At 42.1% G+C, this 19,666-nt stretch overlaps 1 protein-coding gene across 5 annotated transcripts in view; it reads right to left on the bottom strand.

The window, feature by feature from the left end:
- Positions 1–19,666, bottom strand: part of TPD52L1 (TPD52 like 1) — a 63,960-nt gene that overhangs the window by 17,888 nt on the left and 26,406 nt on the right. For 4 of the 5 annotated variants that reach the window (XM_026105045.2, XM_026105046.2, XM_026105047.2 and 1 more), the window contains 2 exons: positions 17,804–17,952; positions 129–230 (listed from right to left, as the gene is read on the bottom strand). In XM_026105045.2, coding sequence (XP_025960830.2) covers positions 129–230; positions 17,804–17,952 — 251 coding nt within the window. The remainder of the gene's footprint in view (positions 1–128; positions 231–17,803; positions 17,953–19,666) is intronic. The other variant, XM_026105048.2, reaches the window with a different exon arrangement.

The raw sequence follows: 19,666 nt of genomic DNA, 5'->3' as shown, positions 1-19,666 counted from the left end.
TGTGAATATACTACTACAATTATGAGCACTAGTTGAAACTTTAAAACGCTAGTGTAGAAGGAACAGTGATAGACTTATTGTCCTTTTCCTCCTCAAAATAAGACCAAAGAAGCAGCAGATCCCTATACCTCATATCTCCAAACTTCTTGCTGATAGCAGTTCCTACGTTGCTGATAGCTGCTGTGGCCTTCTGTCCTGCATGGCTCAGGGTCTCGTGTGTTTTCTTGTAACTGGAGGAAAAAAAAAGAAAAGAAAACAGGAACAGAAATAGTGCCAAATATTAAGAAACAGAGGCTAGAATCCCCTGCAATCCCCTGCAATTCCCTTTTCTCTTATTTCTACATCTTAAAGTCTCATCCACTAAAGGGTTAAGAATTGTAATAATTGTAGCATAAAACGAATTACAAAGATGCCCACTCCTACACAGCTTCCTAAGTGCAGTTTAATCCTAATGTGAGCAAAACACCCTCCAGAGCAATCCTTCACTGTTTCTCCCCCCTGGCAGATAACCTTCTCTGGTCAGTGCAAACTGTTCAAATGTAGAAGGCAGTGATTAGTTATGGCTTGCTGAATACTTGTTTGACACAATTAGAGTAAACTTGCATCAGCTAAGAAGCACAGCATACATGTATATATAGAGTACACATTTGCCTACAGAATCATCTTAATTTACTGATCTGGAAGATAGGCCTTAACCCACAAAGACCATTCAGTATGATTAAATTACATTCTCAGAGTAATGAATCAGTTTTGTTGTATGGATGCTTTTTTGCTGAGTAAACTGGTTTTGAGTATGTCAGAGGCTTCCCTCCTAGGAAATTAACTGACGCTCTCAGTGACGCAAACAAGCTCAGAATTAGAATACTGACCTAATAATAGAAGGATAGCATTTTATAATCAGTCTTGTATCCTGTGGTATGTCTTTGCAGACAAGCACTGCAGAAATGATCACGAAAAATTCAGAAATATAATTTCATTGGTCCCACTTCTCTTTTGGACAAATTTTTTAAGATTGTAAAGACTGCAAAAGATTGCAAATTCTTTAAGATTCCAAAACACACTAGAGAGTAACAAAAAATCACACTGCCTAATTCATGAAACAGACTATTTTATTCTTAGTTTTAGGTATATGAAAACAATACAACTTTGTAGAGAAAGGAGGGGAAGTAAAAGAAGATTAACATTTGCTGTACAGCACATCATATTTATGTCAAGTCCTTTTAGCCTTGGTAATATCTATTGTTGAAAGTCCTTAGCCTCTGTTGTACAGACCATGGGTTAGAAAGGCAGATAGCAAGTAAAGCTCTATACTTTTAGACAATATTGCATCCACAATCAATTTACCACAGCACACATACTTTGATTATATGGTCCTAACCCACAAAATATCTTCCAGACTACTGACCACTTAAGAAGATACAGTAACTACCAGGTGAAACAACTCAGTCTGTGAAAGTGCCTGTCTCTGTTTCCACTGACCAGAGTGGGAGTCTAGAGGAGCACCTTAGACCAGGATACCAAACCCCAAGACACCAGAAATTAGATAAACTGAATTAACTGTAAGCAATAACGTTAGAATGATGACAAGGGGTAAAATATTGTAACAGTTACAGAAGGAGCACAAATTATAATTAGAAAGTAAGAAGCACTGGTTATGCCAGCTGTATTGCGCCTTTTTCGGGGTAGAGTGCAGAGAAGACCCAAGAGATTGTTTTTAGTCAGTCTTCTTTCCCATCAGTCCTGCTGTTTGTCACTTGGACAAAGTAAGGTTGCAATGCTCGTATTTCACAGAGGCCTCATTTGCTAGCTTAACTCATTTAATCACTCTGGCATTCTCTTGCTGTGCTTGACAGTGGACATACTCTTATATAAGTTAGAGTGCTATAAGACCCTAAAATAAATGTTAATGATGCTTCAGTCAAACTATGAGCATACACCTTTTGAAAAGTGTTGATATATGAAAAAAAATCAAATATTCTAATACCTATGAGTTTATATATACAGAAGTGTATATAATGCCTGTATTGTTGCATACACATCTTTAAACATTAACCTAATGGAAAAGATTACGAATCCATTCAACACAAGTGGAATTTTGCTGATCACAAAAATGAGGGTCAAAACTTGACTTCCAGGTCTAAAAGATCCTTCATAGCAGAGCCAAGCTCACTTTATCTATACCCCAACCTATCTGGACATAAACCATCTCTGCACAAACATACCCAGCCTCATCAGTCAGAGCTGGTTCACACTCTCCTCTGTGAGAATGCAGGCAAGAGGGAGCTTGCCTCTTTCTGCCAATTACTGTGTTCAATCCTTTAGCCTGTTTCTAAACATCAGAGAGACTCCTATTAGGCTGAACCCTTATCCTAACTTGCATTTGCATATGTTGAGCTATCCCCAATGCTTCCCCCCTCCCTCCCTTTTTGGGGGGTTCTGAGTCAGAAATCAGAGAATCAGCAAAATTCCAAGCAGGAATGCTCTAGGGGTCAGGACTGTAATAAAGATTAGCCTCTTTTTTTTTTTTTTCATCAAAGTGTCCCACCAACCATACAAAAAATATATTAAAATTATGCATATGTTCAATGAAAGTCATAACCAAGGTAAAAATATCTCTAGAAACAAACACTATTTAAGTTCAGGTTGACTATAAATAGTAAAATAGCTTGCAGATTATCATTCTGAGCTAATTTTTTGAACAAGACACCTTGGAGTTCATTTTGCCAATGGCCATGTTTAGCTTTAGGAAAAAACGTGAGATTGATTTTGGCATTCCAACTATTACCGCATTTTCTGTATAGATCCCATGGTATTTCTACTAGGAAGAAAGAAATGGAAACTGCATTTATGTTCCTAATACTTCTGATGTTATGTAACAGTGTAAATCCAGCTAAGACTGTTACACAATTGGTCTTTTTTGAGTGCCAGCACCAGAAAAATGACCTCTGATATGGAAACACCTCCCCACTTCAGCAATGCTCAAAAAGATCTCTGAGGAACAGTAAAAAAAAAGTAAAAATGTAAAGTGCAACAAGCAATACCTGCCAGCAGAGACAAGAACAGTAATCTGCATCTCAGAAAACCTCACTAATGGTTAGCTTAAAAATCACCCTCCCATACTTGCCCCTCTACCATTATCCGTATCACTGTGCCTTCTTCATAAATAAATGATGTCTCCATAGAGCACACTGCCTCACTGTAATCAGTAATGATCTCTATTAATATACAGTACAGTATTTTGGTTCAAATATTTTTATCATCGTAGTTATGTTCACATTTACAACATTCATTTGATACCTGCCAAATACTCCAGTAAAGAATGATCTCTTTAGACATATTCTTTCTGACTTCTGGGAATCTTCTCAGTTGTATTCGGCACTAATAATCTGAGCCAAAAATTTTCACATTCTTCCATAACACACAGCAGTTTGTGGGTTTTAATGCTGAACACTTAGTTTTCAGAAACTGCTAAGAGTAGCAATGAAATTCGCTATTCCAGTTAAGAATATTTATTCCTGGGAGACAGAACAAGTGTTGTACCTATGGCTTTCCTCAATTCCTCCTTCCTCTGCCAATGCAGCACATGCTAAATGATGTGATCTACACTTCCATCATATTCTTACTCTTTGAGCAGATGTTATTGGCAACTATTTTGCAAGTACTGACAGCCTAGATTATCAGGACAGTGAAAACATCTCCACAGTCAGTCAGTCACTGACTGAGATAAGGTAGGTGACCCTGAACCCTATGGCAGAAAAGCTCCAGCAGAAACAGAAACTCAGTGAATTTAGGACACAAAGATTCAAGAAATACTTTCTTTCTGTCTGACCCACAGTGGACATTTTACACAGGTGCATCATTAGGCTTTATTCCTTTCTTTCTTACACTGATAAAAAGCCATTGTAAATGCCCCTCTCCCCCTCCAATTTAGTAGAATTATCCCAGATGTCCATTAGCAAAAGTAGAAACAGGCTAACTTGAAACAGACGACTTGATTTATACAGTTATGAGTAGGAATAAATTCCCTGTTTTTGCAGCACCTAAACATATTCCACAGAACAAGAGGATTACTGGCAGTGCCTAACAAAGACCACATTTCACTCTTTTCACTTAGCACTTCCTAACAAATACTTACAATTTATTTAACAGACACACAGGATTAAACAAACATGGTAAATGACCTGCTGTCACAATTAACCTGCAAATCAAACTAACCCGTGTCACCGGAGGCAGCCAACAGTTGCAGCAGTTTGCACAGCAGGGCACAAAGAAGGGGCCCTCATCTCCAGTCATAGTAGTGTACACTTCCTCAGATACAGTTATGACATGCCACAGAGTGCATTCCCCAGTAACCATCTGCATCTGCCATGTCGGAGGCTTCCACCCAGACAGACCTTTGGAAGGTGGATGCAGCTTTGCAGGTCTCAGGCTGCAAGGAGTGCCTGGGACCTCTCCGTGGGGCTGAGGCTGGCAGTCAAATTTTCTGCAGAAGATGTGCTGTTGTTGATGAGCTGTGTTGCCACGTAAAGGAGTTGAGAGGAAGTAAGCAGGCTGCATAGCATCCTAGAAGATGAGTGCGAGATAGATAGCATATTCTCAGAAACCCTACAGCTTCAAGAGTCTAAACCCCCCCCCCCCCCCCCAATAGCAGCGGAGAGGCAGGCAGGCTCTGTGGCACTTGCAACAGTAAGTCACAACTCTGTAGAAGATGAAGGCTGGAAACTGGTCACTTTTCATGAGGAGAAAGGCTCTTGCTCCTTCTGAAAACTTGCAGTTGATGAACAGGTTCAGTGCCCTCCAAGCTGAGGAGGAACTGGGCATGGCTTCAAGTGAAGCACCTGGGCTGATGGACCCTGTGACATGCAGGAACATCTGGAAGCAGCGGCGAGTGATTGTTGTGGGTGAATCCCTACTGCAGGGGATAGAGGCACCCATGTGCCAATCTGACCTCTTGTCTAGACATGTTTGCTGCCTGCTGGGGGCTCGGATCCGAGGTGTCGTGGAAAGACTGCTGAAGCCTGTCCATCCATCCGACTATTACCCCTTGTTGCTCTTCCAGGTGGGCACCAGTGATACTGCCAAGAGCAACCTGGAAAGTATCAAATGGGATTACAGAGCTCTAGGGATGGTGGTCAGGGGTGTGGGGACCCAGGTCATTTTCTCCTTGATCCAGTCAGCAAGAGGGAAGGATGGGAGGAGGAGTAGATGGATGCTGCAAGTAAACAACTAGCTGCACAGATGGTGTCAGGAGCAGGGTTTTGGTTTCTATGACCATGAGACCCTGTTTGAAGATTGACAACTGACTGGGAGAGATGGAATACACCTCACTAAATGGGGCACACGCATCTTTGCCAACACACTGGCCAACCTGGTAAGGAGGGCTTTAAACTAGGAAAGATGGGGGAAAGGAAGAGTTATAGAGACTATATAGTCACCAAAACAGGGCTCAAGTGGGGATACTTCAAGCAATTGCACGCAGCTAAGGAAGCACCTACAAGACAAGACTATGGGGAAACCTCTTGCACCCCTTCTGGGAAATCAGCGTGCTCAAATACCTCTCTGAAGTGCCTGTACACAAATGCACACAGCATGGAGAACAAACAGGAGGAATCAGAGATCTGTGGTCAGCTGTAGGGCTATGATCTCACTGCGATTACGGAGACATGGTGGGTAGCTCGCATTACTGGAATGCTGCCATGGATGGCTACATGCCCTTTAGGAAGGACAGGCCAGGAAGGTGAGGAGGGGCAGTTGCCCTTTATGTGAGAGAGCAACTGGAATGTGTGGAGCTCTGCCTAGGGGTGGACGATAAGCAGTTTGAGAGCTTATGGGTAAGGATTAAGGGGCAGACTAACATGGGTGACACTGTTGTGTGTGTTTGCTACAGGTCACCTGATCAGGAAGATGAAGTAATGAGGCTTTCTACAGCTTCAAGTAGCCTCACGATCACAGGCCCTGGTCCTCATGGGGGACTTTAACCACCCCGATATCCACTGGAGGAACAACGCAGCAAGGCAAAAGCAATCCAGAAGGCTCTTGGAGAGCACTGATGGTAACTTTCTGACACAGGTGATGGAGAAGCCAAGGAGGAGAGGTGCGTTGCTGGACCTTCTACTACCAAACAAGGAAGGGCTGGTTGGAGATCTGAAGGTTGGGAGCAGCCTTAGCTGCAGTGACCATGAGATGGTGGAGTTCTGGATCCTGTGAGGAGGAAGCAGGGCAAAAAGTAGGAGTTAAACCCTTGACTTCAGGAGAGCAAACTTTGGCCTCCTCAAGGTCCTTCTTGGAAGAATCCCATGGGATAGGGCCCTAGAAGGAAGAGAGGTCCAAGAGAGCTGGTTAATATTCAAGGGTCACTTCCTCCAAGCTCAAGAACGGTGCATCCCAAGGAGCAAGAAGTTGAGAAAAGGGGGCAGGAGACCTGCATAGATGAACAAGGAGCTCTTGGCAAAACTCAGAGAAGAAGGAAGTGTACAGGTGAAAGCAGGGACAGGCCACTTGGGAGGAAAATAGGAATATTGTCTGAGTATGCGGGAATGGGACTAAGAAGGACAAAGCCCATTTGGAGTTTAATCTGTCAAGGGATGTTAAGGACAGCAAGAAGGGCTTCTTCAAATACATCAGCAACAAAAGGAAGTTTAGGGAAAATGTGGGCCTCCTTCTCAATGGGGCAGGGGCCCTGGTGACAAAGGATACAGAGAAGGCAGAGATACTGAATGACTTCTTTGCTTTAGTCTTTACTGCTAAGACCAGCCCTCCGGAATCCCAGGCCCTGGAGAATAGGGAGAAAGTCTGGAGAAAGGAAGACTTTCCCTCGGTGGAGGATGATTGAGTTAAAAATCATTTATGAATGCTGAGGGAGCTGGCGGATGTCATTGCTGCGCCACTCTCAATCATCTTGGAAAGAAATTCATCATAGAGAACAGGAGAGGTGCTTGAGGACTGGAAGAAAGCAAATGTCACTCCAGTCTTCAAAAAAGGCAAGGAGGAGGACTCAGGCCAGTCAGCCTCACCTCAATCCCTGGGAAGGTGATGGAGTAACTAATCCTAGATACTATTTCCAGACATGTGAAGGTCAGGAAGGTGATCAGGAGTAGTCTGCATAGATTTATGAAGGGGAAATCAACTTTAACCAATCTGATTGCCTTCTATGATGGGATGACCGGCTGGGACATGAGGGGAGAACAGTGGACGTTGTCTGCCTTGACTTCAGTAAGGCTTTTGACACTGTCTCCCATAACATCCTCATAAGCAAGCTCAGGAAGCGCCGGTGGATGAGTAGACAGCGAGGTGGATTGAGAACTTGCTGAATGGCAGAGCTCACAGAGTTGTGGTCCGTGGTGCAAAGTCTAGTTGGAGGCCTGTAGCTAGCAGTGTCCCCTAGGGGTCAATACTGGGTCCAATCTTGTTCAGTTTATTCATCAATGAGCTGGATGAAGGGACCAAGTGCACCCTCAGCAAGTTTGCTGATGATACAAAACTGGCAGGAGTGGCTGACACACCGGAGGGCTCTGCTGCCATTCAGAGGGACCTCGACAGGCTGGAGAGATGAGCAGAGAGGAACCTCATGAAATTTAACCAATGGAATTTCAGGGTCCTTCACCTGGGCACTGGAACAGGCTGGAGACTGACCTGCTGGAAAGCAGCTCTGTGGAAAAGGACCTGGGAGTCCTGGTGGACAACAAATTGAGCATGAGACAGCAATGTGCCCTGGTGGCCAAGAAGGCCAAGGGTATCCTGGGTTGCATTAAGAAAAGCATTGCCAGAAGGCTGAGGAAGGTGATCCCCCCCCTCTACTCAGCTCTGGTGAGGACACCTTTGTGTCCAGTTCTGGGCTCCCCAATATAAGAGGGAAATGGAGCTATTGGAGCAAGTCCACCAAAGGACTACTAAGATCATGAAGGGACTGGAGCATCTCTCATACAAGGAAAGGCTGAGAGAGCTGGGACTGTTCAGCCTGGAGAAGAGAAGGCTGAGGTGGGATCTTAACAATGTGTATAAGTATCTGAAGGGAGGGTGTAAAAAGGATGGGGCCAGACTCTCTTCAGTGGTGCCCAGTGATGGGCACAAACTGAAATACAGGAAGTTCTGTCTGAACATGAGGAAAAAGTTCTTTACTGCAAGGGTGACTGAGCACTAGAAGGGATTGCCCTTAGAGGCTGTGGAGTCTCCATCCTTGGAGATATTCAAAAGCTATCTGGACACAATCCTGTGCAATGTGTTCTAGGTGACCCTGCTTGAGCAAGGGAGTTGGACTAGACGATGTACAGAGGTCCCTTCCAACCTCAACCATTCTGTGATTCTGTGATTTTGAATATTAACTTTTTCAGATCATGACATTTATCTAAGAATTTTGCCTATCGACTTCTGATCACAGTTTAGTTTAAAACAGAGAATTTCTTTAAATTAGCAATAGTGAATAATAGTGATGTTATCAGAAGCCATCATAAAATATGCTGATATCATACAGCTATATTTTGATAATATTCGCTTCCCAACAGATTTAATGGAAGCTCTTAAGACTACTTACATCTCCAGCAATGTAACGTACTCCATAGGCAAGAGATTTGCAGCATATTTTGATTGCTTTTTCACCTGACAGTTTCTTGTACTGTATTTAGGTTGCACTATCTTAGGACAACAAGGTCTCACTATATGATTTTATAGCCAGTTAAAAAAAACATGAAAATATAAAACATAGTGAGAAGGAAACATGCTATTCTTCATACAAAATACAGCCACCCTGCAGACCTACAGAGAGGTCAGAGAACTAGACGTTTAAATGACCAATATCTGCAGGATAAGACAGGATAAACATACTACATGCCATTTGATCTCATATCAACTCAGTAAGGAGTTGCCCTTTGCATAGAAGAGTTAAGTCTAATGTTCTTTCATAGGCACAAACATGTGCTGCTGACAGAAGCAGGATACAAATATAATATTCATATTTTGCACGGTAAGCTGCACATTCAACCTGCTACAGTACTTACAAAGATTTTAGTATCATTTTCTGTAAAATATGACAACACATACTGGTAATTAGTACATCTTCACCCAGTGCTGTGCCTCTCCATCAACATTTGCTGGCAAAATTAATCCATTTGACAAACCCTCCTCTGTGATAAAGCTTACATAAGATGGAACAACATGCAAACAATTAACAACGAAACCATATTGTAGAGCAGAGCCTGGTGGCACAAGCCATGTCCTATGGAGCTTGCTTCTTTTTTGTGCTCAAGCCATTAGTCACCTTAAGAATGACATTTTCTGGAATGAATGTAAAGCATCTGGGTCTCTGAGAGACTCTTAACTATAAAACCATTTTGCTATTGATTTTCTGTGGAAAAAGAGGGCTTAGTATTAATTAAATAATGCTAATGTTCAAATGAAATTAATGCATCTGCATGACAGACAATATGTACTTAGAACACATGCTCTAAGAGCATTCATATTGCCATACTGCCCACAAATGAATAAAAGGTTTGGGGGTTTTTTGGTTCTTTTTTTAAATGTTCATCTGAAATTCATTCCGACTTCAAAAAGAAACAACATGATGCATTTTTTAGCCATTTCTCCTTTTATCAAATGTGTTAAGAATTAATTGAAATTGTGCTGGCACTTGGATATGTGTATATATGCCTAAATCAGCCAAAGGAACTATGCCCCAGGTGGTTCCTCTCCCATAGTGACAGGAAGGGCAGAGCTCAGTGAACAAACTCGGAAGGTCGCAGGGGATCTGCCCGAAGCCAGGAATCCACAGGCAGCATACAACAGGAGACTGCTCAGGAGGCTGGCTAAAGTCACGGGACAGGAAAGGTGCCAGACAACACTGCCAATCACTCTGTGCAGTCCTGTGCTATAGTCTTCAAAACCATGCAAAAATCGGGGCTACAATTATATGGAAGGCACTATTTGTGCAGTGTAGCATAGAATGGAGGAAAGCAAGCAGTTGTGCTCATCTCCAGGTATAAAAGCTACAACTCATTGGCTTGAGCCAAGACATGGATTAGGTGACTTTTCAAAGCCCCTTTTCAGACTTATTTTCCATGACCCCATATGTTTCATTCACCCTTCCACGTTCAAGGACAGAGCTGTATGTGGAAAAATGGAAAAAATTGACTGCGAGCAAGGCACGAACATCAGCTGGCCTGATCCAAAGGACACAGAAGGTTAGTGGAAGTGAGGGTCCCTTTACTGCCCTATAGCACATGCTCACAACCAGGTACTGTGCTTGCTTTACTTACAGAACTGCTACACTTACTTACTTGCAAATTTAAAGAAGAAAATATCACAGGGTGATTACTCATTTCAATGAACACTCCCATTTCTTTTACTACCACTCATTACAAGTGTGTGTGGGAACACAGTGTGCAGACTTCCTAAATGTCACAGCAGGACTATTGCTGTCCATAAATTATGGCTGACTTCCTGAGAAAATCTGGATCCTCTAGAACACATTACTATATATTTAAAGTTATATTAATGAAGGCTACAAGTACCACAGTTATTTTAATCCCTAAACTCCTGCAGTGCAACTATTGCTTTCTCTTTTCTCATCACCTGACAGAAATTTGAATTACAAAACATAGACTCTCACTACTTATGGAAATCCATATCTTACATCTTGTAATACAATTATCCTCAGGCTCCTACCAAGAGAACTAATCTTGCTTGCATAGTTTTCAACTGGTACTCTCACAGGAGATCCCTTTTCTGTCTCTGGAGGGAGAGGCCCAGTCCATGCTGAATGTTCCTCTCTGAAATCTCTGGTAAATATCTCAGGTAATGACAGAGCTGTTTATTCTGAGTGACTCTTCCTAAACAGGCTTCAGAAGACAGCCAGCACCTGAGAAAGTCCAAGGCACTGTCTAGGAGACATGCTGTTAGGAGCTAGCACTTGCAGGTCTCTTGTTTCCGGCCACTAATTAATGAGATTTCCTGTTTGTACAATATGTGAAAATTTTCATCTGTGAGGACAAAAGATGAAAAGTCATTCTAAAAACAGAGCTTTGAGCGATTCCTATCTTAGTTGGCACTCTTGTATGTTTCCACTTTCCATCACCTCAAAGCAGTCCTGATCCTATGCCTGGAATCACCAAGAATATGGGCTTTGAGACATTTCACTTCATTCCACTACTGCAGCTCTTAAGGAGAGATTTTTTTTTTTCTTTTTTTTTTTTTAAGTTTTTCACTGTTCTAATGATTTATTGACCATAGCAGAATTCCTCCTTACAGTGGTCTGAATGTCTGGATTGCTCACTGTTTTTTCAGTTCTGAATATAAAAAAAGAAATTTTCATCTCCCTAGAAGCTATCCCCTATAGTTATTTTACTATACATCTGTGGAGGTTGAAAGGTTATTCATCTAAATCAGAGATGGCCTATGTTTCTAACAGCTGCCAACATTTTGAAGAAAGACCATGCACATAGCTCCCTCTAGGGAGGGGTAATGCGCCAGCTTATGGGTCAGGATTAGCAGGAAGACCAACATGGGTAACGTCACGGTGGATATATGCTATAGACTGCGTGATCATGAAGAAGCAGATAAGGCCTTCTTACATACAAGCTACCACTTGAACAAGCTATCAGGGAGGTTTCTGGAGTGCATTGATGACAACTTCCTAACACAGGCTATCGAGGAGGTGGTAAGAGGAGACAATCTGCTGGACTTTATACTTACAAACAAGGAAGAACTGCTTGAGGATGTGAAAGTCTGGAGCAGCCTTGGCTGCAGCAATCATGTGTTGGGGGAGTTTAGGATCTCCTATGATGACAGAGAGGGCAAAAGAAGGCTCACAACCCTGGACTTCAGACTTTGGCCTGTTCAAGGATCTGCTTGGAGGAATCCCAAAGGACATAGCACTGGAGAGAAAAGGGATCCAGGAAAGCTGGTTACTTTTCAAGGATCATCTCCAAGGTCAAGAATGGTCCATCCCAACAGACAGGAAATCCAGCAAAGGCAGCAGAAGGCCTGCATGGATGAACAAGGAGCTACTGGCTAAACTAATATAAAAAGGACGCATAAAAGAGGTGGAGGCACAGAGAGGTGACCCGAGAGGAATACAGAGACACTCTCCAAGCATGCAGGGATGGGGTTAAGAAAGCCAAAGCCCATCTGGGGTTGAATTTGGTGAGGTACATGAATGGCAACAAGAAGGACTTCTACAGGTATATCAGCAGCAAAAGAAGGACTAGGGAACTGTGAGACCACTGTTAGATGAGGCAGGGAAGCTGGAGATAAAGGACATGGAAAAGACACTCAATGCCTTCTTTGCAACAGTCTTTTCTGGTAAGATACCCCCCAGGAATCCAAGGCCCCTGAGACCAGTGGGAAATCTGGAGCAAAGATGACTTACCGCGGTGGACGAAGACCAAATTAGGGTACATTTGAACAACCTCGATGTACTTGAGTCCATGGCACCTGATGGGATGCACCCATCAGTGTTGAGGGAGCTGGCTGGCAAGGCCACTCTTGATTTGCTTTGAAAGGTCATGGCGATCGTGACCAGAAGAAAGCAAATCTCATTCTTATCTTTAAGGAGGACCAGAAGGAGGACCTAGGGAACTACAGGCCAGTCAGCCTCACCTCGATCCCTGGGAAGATGACGGAGTAACTAATCCTAGATACTATTTCTAGACATGTGAAGGAGAAGAAGATAGTAATCAGCATGGATTTATGAAGGGGAAATCATACTTAACCAACTTGGTAGCATTCTGTGATGAGATGACTGGCTTGGTGGATGAGGAGAAAGCAGTGTTGTTTACCTTGACTTTAGTAATAGTTCCAGCACTGTCTCTCCATAACATTCTCATAGACAAGATGATGGAGTATGGGCTAGATAGATGGACAGTGAAGTGGACTGCAAACTGGCTGAACTGCCAGGCTCAAGAGGGTTGTGATCAGCAACACAACGTCCCACTGGAGGCTAGTCACTAGGGGTCCCCCAGGGGTCAATGCCATGGTCAGTGCTGTTTGATGATGGAACAGAGCACACCCTCAGCAAGTCTGCAGATGATACAAAAGTGGAAAGAGTGGTTGGTATACCAGAAGTTTGCGCTACCATTCAGAGAAACTTCACTGGCTGGAGAAATGGGACAACGTGAATCTTACGAAGTTCAACAAAGGCAAATGCAAAGACCTGCACCTGGGGAGGAATAACCTCATGCACCAGTACACACTGGGGGCCATTCATCTGAAAAGCAGCTTTGCAGGAAAGACTTGGGGTCCTAGTGGGCACCAAGTTGATCACTGGCCAGCAATGCACCCTCATGGCAAGGAAGGCCAGTGGTATCCTGGGTGACATTAGGAAGAGCGATGCCAGCAGACTGAGGGAAGTGACGTTCCCCTCTACTCAGCCCTGGTGAGGCCACGCCTGGAGTGCTGCATCAAGTGCTGGGCTCCCCAGTACAAGAGAGATGTGCACGCGCTGGAGAGAGCCCAGTGATGGGCCACTAAGACGATTAAGGGACTGGAGCATCTGTCGTAAGAGGAGAGGCTCAGAGAGGTAGGACTGTTTAGCCTGGAGAACAGAAGGCTTGGGGGAGCGAGGATCTTATCAATGTGTATAAATATCTGACGGGAGGGTGTGAAGAAGATGGAGCAAGACTCTTCTCAGTGGCGCCCAGTGACAGGACGAGAGGCAAGGGCACAAATCAAAATACAGGAAATTCCATTTAAACGTAAGAAAAAACTTATACTCTACGGATGACTGAACAACTAGAATGGGTTGTCCAGAAAGACTGTGTTGTCCCTATCCTTGAAGATACTCAAAACCTGACTGGACATGGTCCCAAGGAACCTGCTCTAGCTGACTCTGCTTTGAGCAGAGGGTTTAACTAGATGATCTCTAGACGTCCCTTCCAAACCCATCTGTTCTGTGACTCTGTATAAAACTAGGCCATTCTTCACAGAAGCTATCCATCTTCATGCCTTAATGTACCATGCAGTGAAAATCTGAAATATGGAAGGGTGCACTTTTTGAGTAATACTGTAGAAAGCACTGTGGAAACTTTATTGAAGCACCACCAATCAAACAGGTTTAACTAAGTAAACATGCTGCATTCAGGTTATATAAAACCTTTCCTTTGTAGCAAAATGTTAATTAGAAAAATTCAATTATGGTCTCTGCAAATATCACTGTACAAACATTTTTAATGACTCCTTGCCCTAAAATAACTGATCTTAAAAGTCACTAATAGTATCTTGCTTCTAGCATCTAAATAAGAATTATCTATATTTAAAACATAAATAGAAAAACCCTGCATTGCTAGAAGCTAACTGAATATCTACCCACCTCTGTTCACTGGAAACCTGATCTTTAAAAAAGGTGTGTGGGTGAAGTCATTCCAGCTGAATGCCTCATCACCATGGAAGAAAACTAAACTTGAGGCAATCATTTGCTCTCTAGTTACTGATATGCTCTATAGTAGAAGCCCCCTGCCTTCCTTAACACACACACTATACTAAAAATCAGTGCACTGAAGAATAGCAGAGGAAATGAACATGGAATATGAAAAATGCATTATGCTTCTGGTCATCATAATAAGTGAATGACTTCCAGGTGTATTTCCTACTAAGCTGAAAAATAAAAACAGCATTTTTTTTTTTTTTTTTTTTAGGAAAAAATAAAGCTGATATAAAAGCTGATTTGATACAAAAAATCAGCATGTTACTGTTGCAAATATAATGTCCTACTGGAGGTGGTGGGAATTGGTTTTGCGTATCTTGAAGCATGAAAGGAAACAGACTTTGTACAGCACTGTGTGCTGAACCTGTTAAAATCTTGACTCTATGATAAAGTGCATCAGCCCACTGACTTCCAGCTCTGGTTTTCATCACTGTGAAAACTATTTTTTTTCTTCTTAATCATAACAGAATCCTTCAATAATAATTTCTGACATTTACATGTCAAGCATGCTTAGGCTAACTCCTAAACTACCTGCCCAACCTTTTAAGACTTAGATGCTTAAAAAGAGCCAGGAGCCCAAGTTTACATTTAGTCATTCCAGGTGGCATCCATTCTAACTATGACTTAGGTATTGAGTCTTAACCAGTTTTCCAGATACTACATAACTGCTTGGGATAGAAATCCACTTCTCCATCTCTATGTCTACTCTAACCCCAAGAATCCATCCCTAAATGGAGAGCTTGAAAAGATTATTAATAAGAAAACAATCTGGTGCTTAGTTGTTCTTTGTGGCTTTGAAAATCTGCCCATTAAAGAAAAGTGGCTTTAATTTCCAGAAGAGCACAGCATCTGCAAAACCCATTAAGACTCGGTAAAAATAAAATTTGCCTCCTTAAAATCAGGTCTTTTTTAAAATTAAAGTGACTAATTGTGGATATAGGAGCCTAAAATACAGACATGTTAATATTTTGAACTTATTTTTTTTAATACAGGCTTTTCATCCTTACTAAATGAGAGAATCTTGGTGAGTTACACTATCACATTACTATTTCGGTGCAACAACAATGAATCACCTCTATTAGTTAACACATCCATTCTTAAGAATGCTGAATTTCTACAATTTACATTGGCACCATTAAGTGTCAGTCAGAATTATACAGCACCTTACACAGACCACAGACAACAGGATTTGCAAGGGCACAGATGAACGCTCTGTGCTCAGGCCCAAAAAATTAACTGTGGAAACTGAATGCCTAATGGCCTGTTGTTTTTGAAACTCATCTTAAAGATGAGCACCTACCCTACTGTTAAAATCTCAAGTCTCTTTATCCTTGTGGGAAATGTCAACATTGTGAAGGAAGAATGGAAAGCTGTCTTGGAATGTGCTACTAAATTTCAAGTAAAAATGGAAGTCACTGTAGTTAAGTGTCTTTCATTAAAAGGGAAAAATGAATATTTTAATGGAAAATGTATATTTTTGCAAATCTTTTTTCCACTGCAGTCTCTTCCTCCACTCCTATTGCTTTGGCTGCCTGTTCTCAGGGCCAATTCTGACATGGCGCAACTGTGCAACCTTGGGTCAGACTGTGGTGACAATGCTGTGTGAGAAAGAGTTGGGAGAAGCCGTGGTGGGTGCCTCCCGCCTTCATTTGGGAGCTGCACTTAAGCTCAGAATGTGTTCAAGCCCTTAGTCCTTGCTTGAGTTACATTACAGGTGTGCCTGTGTCTGGCCACGCACCTCACCGAACCTGACCTTCAGATTTGACTTCCTGCCTTGACCTGGGACCTGCCTCATCACTATAGACTTGTCTGGAGAACTGGACTCCTGGCTTGACCCTGTCTACTATCACTGAACTTACCCTGCTCTGCTTTCACTGTCTGGGTACTGTGGGACTGCACCCTTGCATGAGGCCACTGCCTTGTCTGCCTTGCTGTCAGCATCCAGCCCATCTCTGTTTGCAGAGTACCTCACTCTTGCTCCTCTCTGAAAGTCTCAAATCCAATTGTCAATTGCAAGAAAAAAAAAGTAACTTTTCAGACTGCATTTGATGGAAGGTTGTTTCTCCTTTCTACCAATGTTGCCATTAATTCAGCCCAAGAATTTTTAGAGGAATACAGTGTGTTCATACATTTGAGTATAAAGCTCAGTACGAAGCTGCGACCAGCCCCTCAGTAACTACCGTGGTCTTCCTGGAGCTTTGGAATTCATGGTTGTTTGTCACCTCTTTCTGTGACACTCCATTTTTCATCAGCTTTTACATTGGAGATACAAAGCAAAAAGTGTTTGAAGCTTAGAAGAAGCACTGGCTGTCCTGGGTTTGAACATTTTTTTGTGGCAGATTCAGGGTAGGTCTTATCACTAGTTCTAAACAAGCATTTTTAATTCCTTTCCTACGCAAGACAAAAGGCCTGCACTAGCAGTTCTTAGCAGCAAGCTGCAACCCAAGTAAGAATTGCGCTCCCCAGACAATCAGTGCATTTTTAAGAGGCACCTTCCTGGAAGGCAGCAACTGAGTTAGACTACAGACTGCCACAGTATAATTGGTCTGTTTCTAGAAAAAAAAAAAAATCAAATTAAAACCATTTCAATAACAAATCTACTACCACCACCAAAATTTCAGTACTCATTTTTGCATTGAAAAGTGGTGTATCAGCTTTTTACACTCCTAAATTACTTTTCATTGGGAGAACCCACACACAAACAAGGCAAATTTCACTGAACTCTTGTGAGTGAGTTACCCATTCTGCACAGTGTTAAACAGAGGCTGTGATAGGCTTAAGTGACTTGCCGAACCACAGACTACTGGCTAATAACAAAGGACTTGACATACATGGGACTCATGCTAATGTCAAAGGTGGTAAAGTTATTCCCACAGCTTTTTGTTGTTTCTTTTGGACAACTAAAAGCAGGAATTAAAATAGTTACGCATCATACCAATTCTATCAGTATTCTTTACAATTGAGATGATAGTACTTTTCAGTTTAAATGGTTGCTGATATTTTGGAACTCCTTATTTTGCATTGTTTCCCTTAGAAGCTGAAAAGTATAATACACTGAGATCAAAAAGAGTTCTTTCTCTCCCCACCAAGGACTCAGTAGGAATGTGTCATGGGACAGGAAGACAGCCTCCTTGATGCTCTGACAGTCTTAATTGCTGTGATTTTGTAAGAGTAAAGTTCAACAGAGTAGCAAAGCATACTGTTGTTGCTGTGGAAGTTTTCCCCCCACCATGACTCCTTAAGGTTTTAAGAAGCCTGACGTGTTCATCCCTGTCATCTGCTCCTGCTGGCAGGTATTTCAACTGCTAAGCTGCACATGAGGGCTCATCAAGACAATGCCACCAATACGCTACACAACATACAAGAATGAATTTGTGTAAGATTTGTACTCACGCAGAAGTTGTCTGCATATCATGCCAGCTTTTGCTAAAGTTCTGCTTCAGTTCATTCATCAGACTTATGCCAAGCTTTTGTTTAATTTCCACCAGGTGCTTTTCTTTGGCTGCTAATACTTGCCGCAAAGTTGAAATTTCATCCTCTAGCTGAGTAAAAGAAAGGAGGAGGAGGAGAAAGGAGAAAGGCGTTAGCTTGTTCCATAGAAAGAGAAACTGTGCTAAGAGATGGAATGAGTGTTGCATGGACTTGCATTTTTCATACATGGCTAGAGAAACAGAAACAGATTCAAGTGCTTGTGGAGATCACAAAGATGCATCCAGAACACAGCTGATACTACTATTCTACTATAAATGTCTCTCTGCCATTTATGTGCATACATATGCATCTGATATGATCTGCCTTAGGACTTAAGGGACTCTCGAACATCAGTTTTTCACTCACAGATAAAATGGGAATGGGCAGAACAAGAGAAGACTAGATAATCCAGACAGAAACCTCTCCTTGAATGCACAGGTTTTTAAGTTCATATTTGCAGCTTTTTAGTCTTCCACTCTCATGAAAGAAAACAGATAAAAAAATCTTTAGGAGCAGATTTAAAAAAATTATCAGGTAGTATTTGAGTAAAGAATATACAAAAGTTAAAGTCCTTATCGCATGAGTTTTACTCCTATACTGTAGGCCCTATGTATTCTGAAATACAAAAAAACAAAAATACATAGGAAATGGGCTTTTAACATGTGTGAACAGATCCTACCTGGAGTACGGAATCATCCAACAGACACAGCAGATCAGCCTTTTCAGAGCTCCTGCTCATTAACCAAATTGTGCAAATTCAAGTCAGCCCAAACACAGGGATGTTGTTCTTCCTGCAGTGGGCATTGTTTTAAACACATTTAAACCAAGGCAATGAGCAGAACACTTGACTTAGAAAAGGGACCACTGAAATGTTTGCCATTGACTCTGAAGTCTTACCCCTTGGGTAGCATTCCTGTGAGCATGGGACCAGGAAAGCCTCCTGAGCTGGTTACATGAGCAGCACTCAGAGCTACTGAAGCTAACAAGAGTAAGCGACATGAGAGCAGCTGCCTTTCACTTCACGTTTAGAAGTTCCTTTACAAACTGTGTTCCTTCCTCCATATGTTAATAGGATAACATATGTTAACGTATCTGATTACCATATGTTAAGTTCCCTGAAATGACAGTCTTACTGTGATTTAACTCCATAGGTGGCTGACAATGAGGCAAGCACCAGCCGAATCAGTTGCTGACCTCCCGGGCTATATTTAGGATATCAGCATTATTTTTATCTTGCACACTCATGCATTCTGTTTCCCTGTAAAACTGGCTGCAAGCTCATTGTTCTTTGAAAAGTCTCACTGTTTAATCCTCCAGCTATCAGTTTCTCCTTTGTCATAGGGACCTGCTATCTAAATTATTCAAGCAGCTCAGGAATTAAGTAGTAAGACTATGAACAGAAAGCAAAATCATGACCTCAGTGAAGCAGATACTGGTATTCACTGATTTCTGTGACGCCAGCACTTTATCAAATAGAATGCACAATGATCCAAAACTGCTTCATTCTCTCCCCATATCCTTTATGCTCCATTATATTCCTAACATGACAATGGAACGCTGTCAAGGGGCAGCACGAGGGTCTATTCTGAGAGGATAACTGCGTAAATGCTTACAGAAAGAAGAAATCACAAATTTCAGCACTCCTTAGATGACAAAGTTTAGGATTCCCTTTAACTGTTTCCTACCCACAGCCAACCCTTTAGAGCACAAATTTGCCTCCGTAACTCTATTAAAGATTTTAACTTAAACCAATACCAGCATGCTTACAGGTACTTAAACATTAAT

Source organism: Dromaius novaehollandiae, chromosome 3 (assembly GCF_036370855.1).
Source record: "Dromaius novaehollandiae isolate bDroNov1 chromosome 3, bDroNov1.hap1, whole genome shotgun sequence".
NCBI lineage: Eukaryota > Metazoa > Chordata > Aves > Casuariiformes > Dromaiidae > Dromaius > Dromaius novaehollandiae.
The sequence above is the reverse complement of the archived record's forward strand: the minus strand, read 5'-3'. Positions and strand labels throughout refer to the sequence as shown.